At 39.2% G+C, this 13,746-nt stretch overlaps 1 protein-coding gene across 1 annotated transcript; it reads left to right on the top strand.

The window, feature by feature from the left end:
* Positions 1 to 1,873: 1,873 nt before the first annotated feature.
* On the top strand, positions 1,874 to 5,383 carry gsc (goosecoid). Its single transcript, XM_076107026.1, has 3 exons — positions 1,874 to 2,328; positions 3,184 to 3,443; positions 4,488 to 5,383. Exons 1-3 carry the CDS (start codon positions 2,013 to 2,015, stop codon positions 4,635 to 4,637), a joined length of 726 nt encoding a protein of 241 aa, XP_075963141.1. The 5' UTR covers positions 1,874 to 2,012; the 3' UTR covers positions 4,638 to 5,383.
* Positions 5,384 to 13,746: the final 8,363 nt, after the last annotated feature.

Here is a 13,746-nt window from a genome sequence, read left to right as displayed (position 1 = left end):
CTGGAACAGGGTGCGTGAGGAAATAGAAGAAAGTGACACATATACAGCCATATAAATATCATTAGTAAACACATGGCTCAGTGCAGGGAATGTGATACCCATCTCTGTTTTTCTGTCTGACTTTCCACCGAAAGAATGAATTTTAAAAAAGAGATATTGAATTATTACATAAAGAGACAAAGGATCATATGTATGTTGTAATATAACTGCTAATGCGTGCTTGTTTTCTATCATATATATGATAGATGATTCTTGACTGATTTAATAACTGAAGTCCCAAATTTAAAAAAATATGAGTCACATATGAGTCACATAACATAATATGAAATATGTTAAAAACTTTTTCTCTCAGACAATATTCTGCATAATTTGGTTTCAGCAGTGTGTGTAGGCTGACGTTTATTATCATCCACATTTTTAACGTAAAATAATGAACATTATTCATATTTGCGTGCGCGAGGAAACAAGTCCGCGGAACTCATCTGCGGAGATGATTGAAATCAGTGTCTTTACCGCATTATGGAGGAGAATGAAGCACCAAACTGACCTCTAATCATCTCCCTTATCTCACCGGCACATTTTCAAATCACAAACGTATCTGTCGGCCCGACATGAGCATGCGTTAAGACCACATTGAGCGTTAAATGCAATCAGCGAGTCCCATTAAGGGTCTGAACCGGGAATCCACGTTCCTCCACAGCATCACCCCCCAAACACACAGACAAACACCAGCACTCAGCGCATATGTTGATTAGCGTGTAAATATGCAATAAGTACTCTGTTTCCCAGGCGGAATGGAGGCGATAATGGGCCGTTATCTTATCCCGGTCGGGGGGGAAATGTTCGGCGTTTGTCGCCCCGCAGACGGAGCCGCTGCCTGGGGAAGGAAAACGCGCTGATCTGCTCCCCGCGGAGAAGCGAGCGGAGGGCGGATAATGAGATGAGTCCCAGATATAATGCACAGCGGCTTCTGTCTGACATGGAAATATGGTTATTATTCATTTACTCATATAGGGAGAGGAAATAAAACAAATGAAAAGCCTTGATTACAGTTGTACCACGCCGGTACGCACGCGTGTATCTACAGGTTGAGAGGTTATTTTATTAATTTAGGAATCGTGTGTGCCTTGGGAGTGTTTATACGAATACTACATTAATAATAAATCATCATTTCATAATAATGATGACAATAAGGCATGATTCCACACATACATTACCTCATAGCACGTATCAACAAATGAATGAATCTGAATCAAATAAGCAAAACATGCATTGAGTTTTTGTGAAGGCTGAATTTGTCTATTTGAAATTGGTAAATTATTATTAATATTACCTTGAAATAATAATAATAACTTGACACGTGCAAAGTTGCCTGCGTGATGTGGTTTGCCGTAGCTTGATATCATGTTCAGCAGAGTTGACCTCTTATTTATTTACTATTTCTTATCAACGATTTTAAAAACATTCTGTAACCCTTTGGTCCAGTTTAATTTTCAATATTATGAACTGATAAATAAAGGTTTCTAAGGTGTCGGTTTTGAGGTTGACTCTGACTTCATGAATGAACCCCCTTACTGTAAACACTAATGTAAATGTGTTCCATAGATTGTGATGCCTTCGCTGACAAGGAAATAATCGGATTACTCTGTGACCCAGCAACGGAGTTTTTCCAAAAGTCTGCAAACAGTGCGGATTATCTTAATTTAATTAATTCTCAATACACAGATGTGCGGCCGTTCACGCCGCGAGTTGCGGCAGCTGACCCCAGAGCAGCCGCTCCGCCGTGACGTCAGCGGCGTATAAAAGCAGCCCTGCTCTCAACAGGTCCATTTCAAACCAGAAGTCCATATCCTCGAGACGAAGCTCGCGCAGGGAAGAAAAGAGTCACCATGACGCAGTTTTAGGAGAACTTTCCTCACGGAGTTCTTCCAGTCCGGACCTTTTCTTTCACGGAGCAACTTTCACTTCCCCCGAGTTTTTACCCGTTTCCGAGCCCGCCGCGCACCGGTGTGATGCCCGCCGGGATGTTCAGCATAGACAGCATCCTGTCCGGCCGGCCGAGCTGCAAGGAGCCGCTGCTGCTGCACCGGAGCGGCCCGGTGGTGCTGTCCGCCGGCCTCACGGACTCTATCTACACCGACTACAACGGACTGTACTCGGCCACATGCGCTACTTCTCCCCCCGGCGTTCAGTCCGTGAACGGGACCAGGATAGGATATAACGGCTACTACTACGGACAGCTGCACGTCCAGGGCGCCGGAGGAGCGCCGCCGTGCTGCGGCTCAGTGCCCGGCCTCAGCCCGCAGCAGTGCCCGTGCATCCCGGCAGGTAGGACAACCAAAGTCTCCCTTTCTTCATCATTTGACCAACTTCAATTTTGGCGTGGAACTGCTAATTTAAGAGATCAACACAGAATTCCACACAAATAATTATTTGTATATGTTTTAAATGCATATTGCTCTTTTTTATCTTTTTATTTCCAGATCAACGAGAATAGAAATAGTTGAGGTTTAGTCATTGCACCGGGTCTCACACAAATAATCCACAAATAGAAGACAATATTTCTGTATGTAGTATTTTTAAAAGTGTGCTTTTTGAGGATGTCCTTAAATTAGTGTTTCTACGACGTAGTTCGAAAACACACAATATATGAATATTTCAGATTTTATGCTCAAAACAATTGCAACGTTAGTTTACGCATGAACTCAAATCTGCACTTCCACACAACCGACACCAAATACTCGAAGATATTCTAATGTGATGTCAAATGCATGTGTGATGAAATGATCTCGTTCGTTTGATGAGCCCAGTGCTGTTCGTGTCCAGGATCGATGCCACTGAGCCGTTTCCAAACTGCTGCTTTACGCATGAACTTAACAAACTCGAGTATTCGAAAGAAAATATTGTTTCAGACGGTCAGCTCGCAGTTTGAGATAAACAGAGTTTGTGGTTTTTAATGCACGAGCAACACTATTCACGTGCATAAAAGGAGACCAGGCTTAAGTGTCACATTTCTGTTATTTTACGTACCAGCTGTAACCTGCGTACACAGCCGAGGCCAGAGTTTCCAATGAGCCGCATTACTTGAGAGCACTGTTTCTGTAAATGTGCACGCTGCGGGAATTTGATTGCTCCAGATATTACAACTGTGTGATGTGTCTCTCCGTCCTACCCGCCGTGCAGGCTACGACAGCCCGGGCTCGGTGCTGATCTCTCCGGTCCCGCACCAGATGATGTCCTACATGAACATGGGCAGTCTGTCGCGGACCGAGCTGCAACTACTCAACCAGCTGCACTGCCGCAGGAAGCGGCGGCACCGCACCATCTTCACCGACGAGCAGCTGGAGGCCCTGGAAGGCCTCTTCCAGGAGACTAAGTACCCGGACGTCGGCACCCGGGAGCAGCTGGCCCGCAAGGTCCACCTCCGGGAGGAGAAGGTCGAGGTCAGAGGCTTCTTAGAATCATTTACAGTCTGGGAGTTTTGGGTTCAAAACAGGCAGAACAACATTCACCTGCTCTCAATTTAGAGTTTAGTTTAGTTTAATGTAAAATGAGCAGGGTTATTACAGTAACACAGACATTACTATTACTATTCATATTGTGTGTCTCATTGTAGTCCGTAACCAATATATTTGATTTACTATGCAGGATGAACGGCCTATTGTGCATCTAAAAAAGAAACGGAAAAAGGAGGTGACGTAATTTAGCTTGCTTTAAAATAAGTACAGGGTTATTTAGCTCATCATGAACGTGAGATATTACAGTGGTATATGTGTTTTATTTTTATTTTTTTAGTGTATTTTTTAATTATTTTTCTTTGGTTCAACATGTTTTGGTGTGAATAAAAAAACAACAGACATTTACTGTAGAAAATCAGGATATACATTAACCAACTTAATAATAATAATAATACAAATAAATCTACTACTACTTCTGTTAATCATTATTTCTCTTATTATTAGTATTAATCGAAGTAACACAACTCAGCAGAATGTTACGGGTCCCTTATTTTAAGGCGAAAATACATTTTTTTAAATCACACAACGCCAGTCTTGTCGCAGGTGACATCACGATATGAATAATATTTTTTACATTACAGTAGTCTGTAAATAGATGAATATATTATTAATTAAGACATTAACGCATGTAAATGCCGTTGACGCAAATGTGTAATTTGCCGCCTATAATTAAAAGCGTCTTGACAATGAAACATTACAGAGAAACGTCCACATATCAACACACTACATAATACAGGTAATCAATATACAATAAAAGATCGAACACATGTGTTAGGCTTCTGTGGAATAAAGGGAAAAGGCTGAAGGCTGTGGGGAAACGAGAGGCGACGTTTGGTATTCATGTTGAAGGAGACGCAGGACTCTCTGAGTGAAATGGTGACAGAGGTTCGAAAGGTTCGAAATAAAAGTAACGAAAAGAAGAAAGTCCTTTAGGCTTAGATGTTAAAACTGTGCTTTTTTATCACGTAGGTTTGGTTCAAAAACAGACGCGCGAAGTGGAGGAGGCAGAAAAGATCTTCATCAGAGGAATCAGAGAGCTCTCAGAAATGGAACAAAACCACCAAAACGTCCGCGGAGAAAACCCACGAGGCTAAAAGCGACGTGGACTCGGACAGCTGATAATACCGCGGACACGTGTGCGCGCGCGTGTGTGGACCGATAGCGGGAGGTGGCGTGGACTGGACGGCATGCTGGTGGTGGTGTGATGAAACGTGTTGCCATGTTGCACAGTTGTACATAATCTACATTTGTATTATTGACTCGGTGTCCGCTATTTATATTTAATTTAAGTTGTTGTGACGTTACGCAGGCCAAAGGGAGGACTGACTGACGTGTCTGAATATATCGTAATGTTATGTGTGACATTTTAGTGGATATTAAATGTTGTAACTCTGGTACCCCCCCTCACCGTTGTAACATTATTCATTGCGCTCAGCCGGCCGCAGGGGGAACACGTGGAGACTAGAAACATGGAGAGGCCGAGGCTGAGCGCAGCATCACCTCACAGCTGTTATGAACAAATATGCCGACGTTTGTGTTTTTTTTTTTCATTTTGCAAAAATAAGCAAATTCTACGTAAAAGGACAACGAATATTCATTAAAATATAAATGAAACATCAGCAACACGTTTGGTTTTGTTTCTTCGAGGAGAGGCGTTGATGTTTGTGCGCTGAGGACAGATTCACTCAGTCTGACCTGTTCATTGAACAAGAGGGACACATTACACGTCATATATGCAAACAGTGAATTTAAATGATATCAGATTGACGTCACCGAAAAGAAATGCATGCTAACAAAGATATCGCTGGTGCTGCGACTGAATGCCACGTGCTATATAGAGAATACACTGCCTTCAATTAGCAAACCCATCTCGGTCATGGTTTCCATTTTTGATTTTATAAATAGAAAACATATAACAAAATATTTTGCTTATTTTACATAGACTATATGAACATTTTTTTTAAAGAATAATTTCTGAATCTCTTCGTTATTTTTGTCACAAATATGCAATGAGTATGTTGATGCCGTCCAATGACAAGTCTCTATTTGATCCTGTGATCTATAATAATAGATGATAATATACGGTAGCTAGTTTAGCGCAGAATGTGTGTGTGCGCGCGTGCTTCATGAACTATGACCGGGACCCTTAACTACCTCACGCGAGTGGTCAGGGCAGTCAAAGCTGATAAATGAAGTAAATCAAAGGGAAAACTACACGAGGCAGCTACACTCAGGCAGCGCGTGGGGTGCACGTGACCGAGCAGTATGGATAAGAAGTGGACAGCGACGCACGAAGAGAGAACGAGAGGAAGGAGAGCGAGAAAGAACAGGTGAAGCTCAGGCCGTTTAAAGGGGGAAGCATCTGCAAAGTTACAGATGCGTTCACAACATGCTTATTGTTTGAAAAACGACAACTAGTCGTTGATTCTTTGCTTTAAATAAGTAAGAATGGCATCTAAACATAATCATGCTCTGTAAAGCAGCATTAAATACATAGAAATAGAAAATAAAGAGGTGTCAGGTAGTAGCTCAGTTACTCAGAGCAGCTTCATGATGCTCAACACCAGCCGGAGCTCCGAGGAGATAGATGCAAAACAAACACCCCAGAAAGTGCTCAAAAATGATATTCACGAGTTATTATTCCTGTAGTCTGAATTATGGAATGCATTTAGTTAACTCTTGAATTTAGGACTCAAAACAGCTGTTTTTGAACTATTTTGGAGGTTTTCTGGAGCAGTTCTTGTGCGTAGCAGTAGATCTAATCAATACACTCAGCGGCCACTTTATTAGGTACACATAGAGTGGAGTCCAATACAAATGTTCTGTCACTGAGTCCACCTCTATGATGCCTGTCTTCAGTTTTTGTTGACACTGTCATTGATCGACTAGCATTAGAGCTCATAGACCCTCTCATGTTGGTAAATGAGGAGGAAACAAAAATAGAAACACATGACAGATAACTGTAAAACCTGTCATGTCATTGAATTTACATATTTCCAACAATGTTAACTAAATTCTATGATGCCCATGTCTATAATGCGTTATTAACAAAATTATAATCCATTATAATCAGTTTATATCACTATTTGATTATAATTATAGGCATTTATGAACATTCATAATGGTTTATTACAATAATCATAACACATTACAAAGCGTTTTATAATGACATACGGTCAAATATCATAATACTTCATATTTTCTGGTCACTCATTGACCTTTTTTTTGCTGGGATCATATTTTATTTTATTATAATTCCCATAGTTGTAATAAAGTGAACATAATAAACTGTAAAGGTAGAATTTATGGCAATAGATAATATTGTATTGCAATAGATGGTACAGGTGTACCTAATAAAGTGGACACTGAGCGTACCTCACTGGCACAAAGAGTAAACAGAACAACAATATTTGAACCAGTGGTAAGAGCTGTGAATGTGTGGAGCCTGGACTGTTCCAGATGTTCTGTAGCACCACTGGATGTTAGCTGTCGGGCTTTTAAAGGGAGCTGCTAACTTTTACTTTCTAATTGAAAAAAAGAGACAAGTTCACATCAGAGTATCAAGCGGAACTCAAACTCTCTTTAGTTTTCAAAATAAGGTTCACTTCGCCATCACTTCAGATAAGAGCCATTTAGAATAATGATAATAATGTTTATTAAAAGTTGGGTATTTTATATGCTGATTTCAGTATTTTTAGATCCAAAATAGCAACAAAACAAAAACCATCCCTAAAAGTCTTTTTTTCAACTGGCAGTGTGGAGAATGCACTGAAAGAGCATTCAGACCATCACATTGAGAAACAGAAAATACAGTTAACGAGATAAATAAAATAAGAAAAATCCTATTCATGAGAAAATATATTTTCTTCTTCTGGTCAGAATTGTGTGCTGGGCGGACGCTTGTGTTTGGGGGACTTGGACTCATTCAAATTCTCTCTAGAGCCCTGCAGCTAGTGATTATTTCCATCAGACTAATCAATTGGTCTATAACATGTCCAAAGTAATGAGGACGAATACGTCCACAAACTGCTTATTTAGTCTGAAAAACTACAATTAAAAGCAGCAGATCATCACGATGGAAAAGCTCTGATCATGGACCAACAGATTCATTGGACTTGAAGGTTTTTTGCTCTCGTCACCATTTAACAAAGTCAATTGGTCTTCATACTTTCAAAGTTGGTCTTTTTTTACACTGTAGTAATCCAGGAGCATCAGGCCGAGTCTTTAAATAAATGTTCATTGTAGTCTGAACAACAAAAGGAGCACAAACAACTTTCTTCATTTAGTAGAAAGATTTGTGTTTTGATGATCTGATATTTCCCTCAATAACTTTTATTATGAATACATTTAAAGTCAGAGAGAGTTTTTTACATCATTTCATTCAGTCACGTGAGGCTGATCATTCCTGAGTGTTTGAGTTTTATCATTTAAGTTTAACCTGAAACATGGAGCCTAATAAATTAATTCCAGCATTCAAGAGAAACAATAATCATATTCTGGGTTAATTAATAATGACGTCACAATCAGAATTTCAAAACGTACAGACGCAAATAAGTCATAAATAAGTCAAACGCATTCCGCCGGTAGAAATGGATCCTGCGCTCATAAACAGGACACAGTTTGTTAACAGACTACAGAGAGAAACACCTCTACAGTGATGATAACTGTGTGTCTTTATTAATTATTAGTATTATTAGTTACTATTATTAAGTACAATCATCATGTGAACAGATACAAACTTCTCAGAAGTCTCTCCAGCTGTTAAAGGCGACTGACAGCTGATCCAGCTGTGATCAGCTGATCCAGCGTCATCAGAAACAGACATCGCTTCACGTGACACAACTGAGGAAAGGACGTCTCATATCTCTTGAAAAAGAATTCCTTGTTTCCTCTCCTCGCATGGTTTCCTTGTGTCTTTCCATGCATCCCTGGTGGGAGGGACTAAGACGCCACCGAAGGGCGCAAGTGAGGGAAACAGGGATGCAATTAAGAGACTTGGGATGTACCCTGAGTCAAACCACACTCCCGTTACTCTTCTTCTCACATCACTCAATCCTCATCACATCAAGACCACTAAACACTAGTTTAGTGGTCTAGTGGTCATATCTGATCATCACTTAAAACAACTATAGATATTACATATATGAACCTGTGTTTACGTAATTATGTTTACATCACACAGTTTCACTCTTACACTAATAACACTTACATCATTTTAATAGAGTAAGGTTTTGAATCCAGGACTTTTACCGGAGTATTTCACCACTGTGGTTTTAGCACTGAATACTGCTTCCACGACTGATTTGCAGCAATATTTCAATGTGTGAAAATAATAAAATGAACACTGTGGTTGTCCATATTTACGTTTTGGTGTTCTGTTTTGGGGAGATACTTTGGTTTTCTTTGATTAGAATACTGGAATAAATGTTGCCTTGCAAAATGTAAAATTAGCATATTAGCCATAATAAAATAAAGAAATCTGGGTATTTGTGCTCCAGTTCACCTTAGAAACGTCTGACAGACTGTCTCCCTATTCACTCACTCATAAAAGATGATATGATCTAAAATGACAACAGTCAAAAGTTGTCAATTTAATTCCATGATATTTGAGTTTTATTGTATACAGCTACAGAAGTCATCTACAACAATATGTACTTGAGATTGAGCCTAAAAATGTACTTCTGACCTCGAAACAAAAGAAGCTAAACTCAAGGTCTACTTATAACTTTTTGCTGAGCTCTCAATTTCCCATATTCAATCACGTGTACCACTTTCTAAAAAAGCACCAAGGTTTGTAAATTAACTAATATAATGCTATGGTTATTAAATCACTCATTAATGTTTTACAGTTACAAGCTATAAATAAGAACAACTTTAAAGGTCGACTCCATCTGCTTTACTTTCCCAGTTTTTCCGATCTTGAACATGATGCGACCCATAAAAAATGGTACTAATGATACTAATGGTACGAATGGTACTAATGGTACTAATGGTACTAATGGTACGAATGGTACTAATGGTACTAATGGTACTAATGGTACGAATGGTACTAATGGTACGAATGGTACGAATGGTACGAATGGTACTAATGGTACTAATGGTACGAATGGTACTAATGGTACTAATGGTACTAATGGTACGAATGGTACTAATGGTACTAATGGTACTAATGGTACTAATGGTACGAATGGTACTAATGGTACTAATGGTACTAATGGTACGAATGGTACTAATGGTACTAATGGTACTAATGGTACTAATGGTACTAATGGTACGAATGGTACGAATGGTACGAATGGTACTAATGGTACTAATGGTACGAATGGTACTAATGGTACTAATGGTACTAATGGTACGAATGGTACTAATGGTACTAATGGTACTAATGGTACTAATGGTACGAATGGTACTAATGGTACTAATGGTACTAATGGTACGAATGGTACTAATGGTACTAATGGTACTAATGGTACAAATGGAGCCGCCCTTTAAGCTTGTCAGCTTGTGAACAATCCCTTTAGCTGGTGTTTGAATTTATCAACAACATATTGACATGCAGACTCAAAGAATGCTTGAATATTTATCATTCATATAATATAGCATAATATAATACAGTGTCATGGTGGAGGATGATTTAAAGTAGTTAAGGTTTTTCACAACCTGGTAGCCTAAATGTGTCTTTTATTATATCTTAAAGCTGATCTATAAAGCACTGGTAAATCATTTATTATCCATTAATAAAGCCATTAGTTAGAAAATCAGTAAAACTTGCAAAGTGATACCACCATGAAGTCCCATGCTTACGCAATGGGGTGACAACTAAGCTTTCTCCATGCCAGCCTTGACAATTCTACTTTCTGAGGAAGACCATGACATGTGGTGTGAAAGCAGCAAACAAAAACTCTTTTTATGTTCAAATGCATTCGAGAAGCCTCCAGATTCAATCCGTCAATCTTTGAACCCACATGAGTATTACGGTGCGACCTGATGGCTTTCGTGACCTAAATATTTGCTCTGTGGGTTTTAGTCCACTTGTTTGAAGCCTCATTAGTCTTCAAACAAAAGCAGAAGTAAAACAGAAATGTTTAGAGATGGAACTGCTTGACTGCTATACTAACTTATCTCTTCACAGTTGTGTTCATTTAGAATAAGAAGAATGTTGAAACAAGACATTGTTGTCCTATCAATGTGTACGGGTAACAACTGCAATGTGTGCAATAATGTCTAAAATCCACTATAGTGTCTTGGTCACTTCACCTTTTTTCTTCATGGGTGAAGGGTCAGAAAAAACTGAAAAAAGTAATGTAAGAAAAAAAGAAGAAAACTCCGGTCTGAAGGGGTTAACACAAAAGGTTGTGCGAGATCATTGCGGAATAAAATCATGCATCAAATTATGATTTAAGTCAAGAAATATTAAATTACAGAGTAAATTAACAAGAAAAGCAATGCAGTGCCAAATGTTAGTACTTTACTGTTTTCCACGTTAGCTGATGATTATTGGATGGAACGCGTCCTGCAGCTGTGTGATCAGGATGAACCCTGAGCCAAACACTGCTGCCACCTCTGGTATCAGTTCCGACTTTGTTCCTTGTTTTGTTATGGCCACATCTTCCTCTTTATGGAGATAATCAGATGGCATTGTGATTTTGTGAAATCTGTGTTTTATTGGTGTGTAATGTTTACTCTGCTTTTGTTTCCCATGCCAGTAATAATGAATGTTATTTGGACCTCTGCTGTGAGCTGAAACTCCACCTTGAGAATTAGAATAGAAATAGTTTTTAACCGTCATGTTATTTTATAGCACGCTGTTTGATTTGACACCAACTACTGTAGAAAATAAAGACTTTGGTTTGATTTGAAGTGTGGCGAAACAAATACTTCAAGTTTATTGTAATTTCACATGATCCTCTGAATGCTGTTTTTCTGCTGACAAAAATAACACACGAGAGGAAATATTGAAACGTTTTCATTTGTTTTGGCGTGTGAAAATAAAGCTGTAATCTGAATATCTGTTCACTATATAGCGGCTTCCAGGAGCACATATAGACTTTACAGGGGCCCATGGGGTGAGAGGGACCCATGAAGAGAGCGGACACGCCAACAGAGTGTGATTGGAAAACACCAGGCACATGAGAAGCATTGTGATACATGTTAGTAGTATGTCAATGTCAAACAGGAAGTCACATTAAAGGAAATAAATTGCTATTTGATTTATATTCCCTGGAAAAGGCAAAACCATTGGCATTGTGGTTTTCTTTTTTTTGGTAAAATAGTCAGTAATGAGAACAAAATGATGATTCTACATAAACTATTCAAAAAATCTGTTCAATTAAATGAATAATTTGTTTTTTTTCATCTACAGATATGTAATGATGATTGATGGGTAAATTGTATGTTGATACTGTCCAATCTCAAGTCTATTTGATCATGTGACGATACCATGTGTGTGTGTGTGTGTGTGTGTGTGTGTGTGTGTGGGCTTCATAACCACGGTGCACGGGCCCATCGTAACGACCACCAGGAACTTCACTGCGAGCATTGTAAAGCTCGTGCTTTCTAAAGCTGCCAGAGGTTGTTTGAGGAACTTCTGAGGAACAGAAAGCAGGAATGAATAACATTCTGAATATATGCTTTATTTCAGTTCATGCTGATTTAATATCTCTGAGCATAACTTTTCTGCTTTTATCAACCACAATAACACAGGATCGAAGCCAGTACGTCACATATATTATCCCATGTCATGTTCCGGTGAGAGGCTGTAAAGTGCTATATTTTGCACAGCGGCCTTAAACCAGATGTTGAATCAGAAAACATATCAAACATAAACAAAAAAATCTCATCAGTCCAATCGGCTGCAGCGTCCAATCACATAACTGGTGAACAATGAGGGGGCGTGTCGGCCGTTAAAAGACTTCCTGTAAGTCTGTTCTTGTGGGTCCTCGCTCATGGCTCCTCAGAGATCCCTCCTCTCTCCTCTCTCCTCTCTCCTCACTCCTCCGAGCTAAATAAGAGCTTTGCGACGGCCGTCAATATGGAGGAGCAGAACAACTTCCGGTTCAAGCGAGGATCGAGGAAATGACAATTAAGAGACTTGGGATGTACCGCTAGTCCGGTTCAGTGGAGTCTTGACTAAAGTTATGAGGAGAACCCAGAAGGTGTTGGACTGATTCATTCCGTATCATACACCCACGATTACATTAGCAAAAAGTACTTCAAGTGAAAGTATTGATTGTGCAGTAACTATTATACATGATATTTCTGGATTTTTTTTATGTACATTTCCCTCAGAGATGTAGTACAGTAGAAGTATAAAATAGTAGTAAAAAAATAAAAGTTTTAATTATTTTATTTATTTACTTAATTAGCAATGAAACACATTTAAACCATGTTGTGTTTATTAGTCTGATTAAATCACTTTCGTGTCATACTAGTTGATGGAAACTCACAGTGATTCACATAAAATCTGCAAGAAAACACCTATAAAAAGTATGTTTATACACTGGTCATTTGCAGCAGTACAGGAAAAAATGTTTTGGCTGTCGAGATTACGTTTGCTACCAACATAATGAGGAAACCGCATCCGTCTACTCTAGAATATTAGAGTATGTGTTTGCTGATCCCAGAAATGGCCCTGGAGTAAAACAGCAGATATTGATCAATCTATCAAGATATTGGCACGCGTTAATTCATCTTAAATAGGCCGCAATACTTTCTCCTCATTATGCTCGGGTCAGGAGGAGAGCGAGGTAATGGCAGCCTTCTGAGGTGACTTTTAAAAAAACAGATTAGAGCCGGGGCCAGATCAGGCTCTCTGACATTTGGCACCAACACAAACCCATGAAAACACACCATCCCTATTAATGCCTTGTATACACAGCGGTGATTTATTAAGTGCTTCGCTGTACAGTACCAGTGAGATCCACAAAGCCTACAGCCAGAGTCATTAATCTCTCTTTCAGCAGCAGCAATTTTCTATTTCACAAATTTAATGCAACTGTTTTTTTGTTTTTTTTCAAAAAATCATTATTTCTTTGACCTTTTTATACACAGTTCCCAGCACTTGGAAAAACAAAGGTGGAGTCCATGAAAAATTAGGTATTGAGTTAACTTTTAGAGTAGATAAATCTTTGCTCCATTTGCAAGCAGTTAAAAAAAAAGAAGCATTTATAATTATTTTCTTTCTTCTGTGGGCGCGCTGCTCTTACGTAAGCCCAGCTGACAGTGCAGA

Source organism: Anarhichas minor, unplaced genomic scaffold, assembly GCF_050575085.1.
Source record: "Anarhichas minor isolate MPS153535 unplaced genomic scaffold, ASM5057508v1 ptg000037l, whole genome shotgun sequence".
Lineage (NCBI taxonomy): Eukaryota > Metazoa > Chordata > Actinopteri > Perciformes > Anarhichadidae > Anarhichas > Anarhichas minor.
The sequence above is the reverse complement of the archived record's forward strand: the minus strand, read 5'-3'. Positions and strand labels throughout refer to the sequence as shown.

What these genes read in the sequence shown, in the direction of transcription:
- gsc (XM_076107026.1), top strand. Translation starts at nt 2,013, where the DNA reads ATGCCCGCCGGGATGTTCAGCATAGACAGCATCCTGTCCGGCCGGCCG. An exon ending in GTGCCCGTGCATCCCGGCAG is followed by an intron (nt 2,329 to 3,183) that starts GTAGGACAACCA and finishes CCCGCCGTGCAG; the next exon opens with GCTACGACAGCCCGGGCTCG. An exon ending in TCCGGGAGGAGAAGGTCGAG is followed by an intron (nt 3,444 to 4,487) that starts GTCAGAGGCTTC and finishes TTTATCACGTAG; the next exon opens with GTTTGGTTCAAAAACAGACG.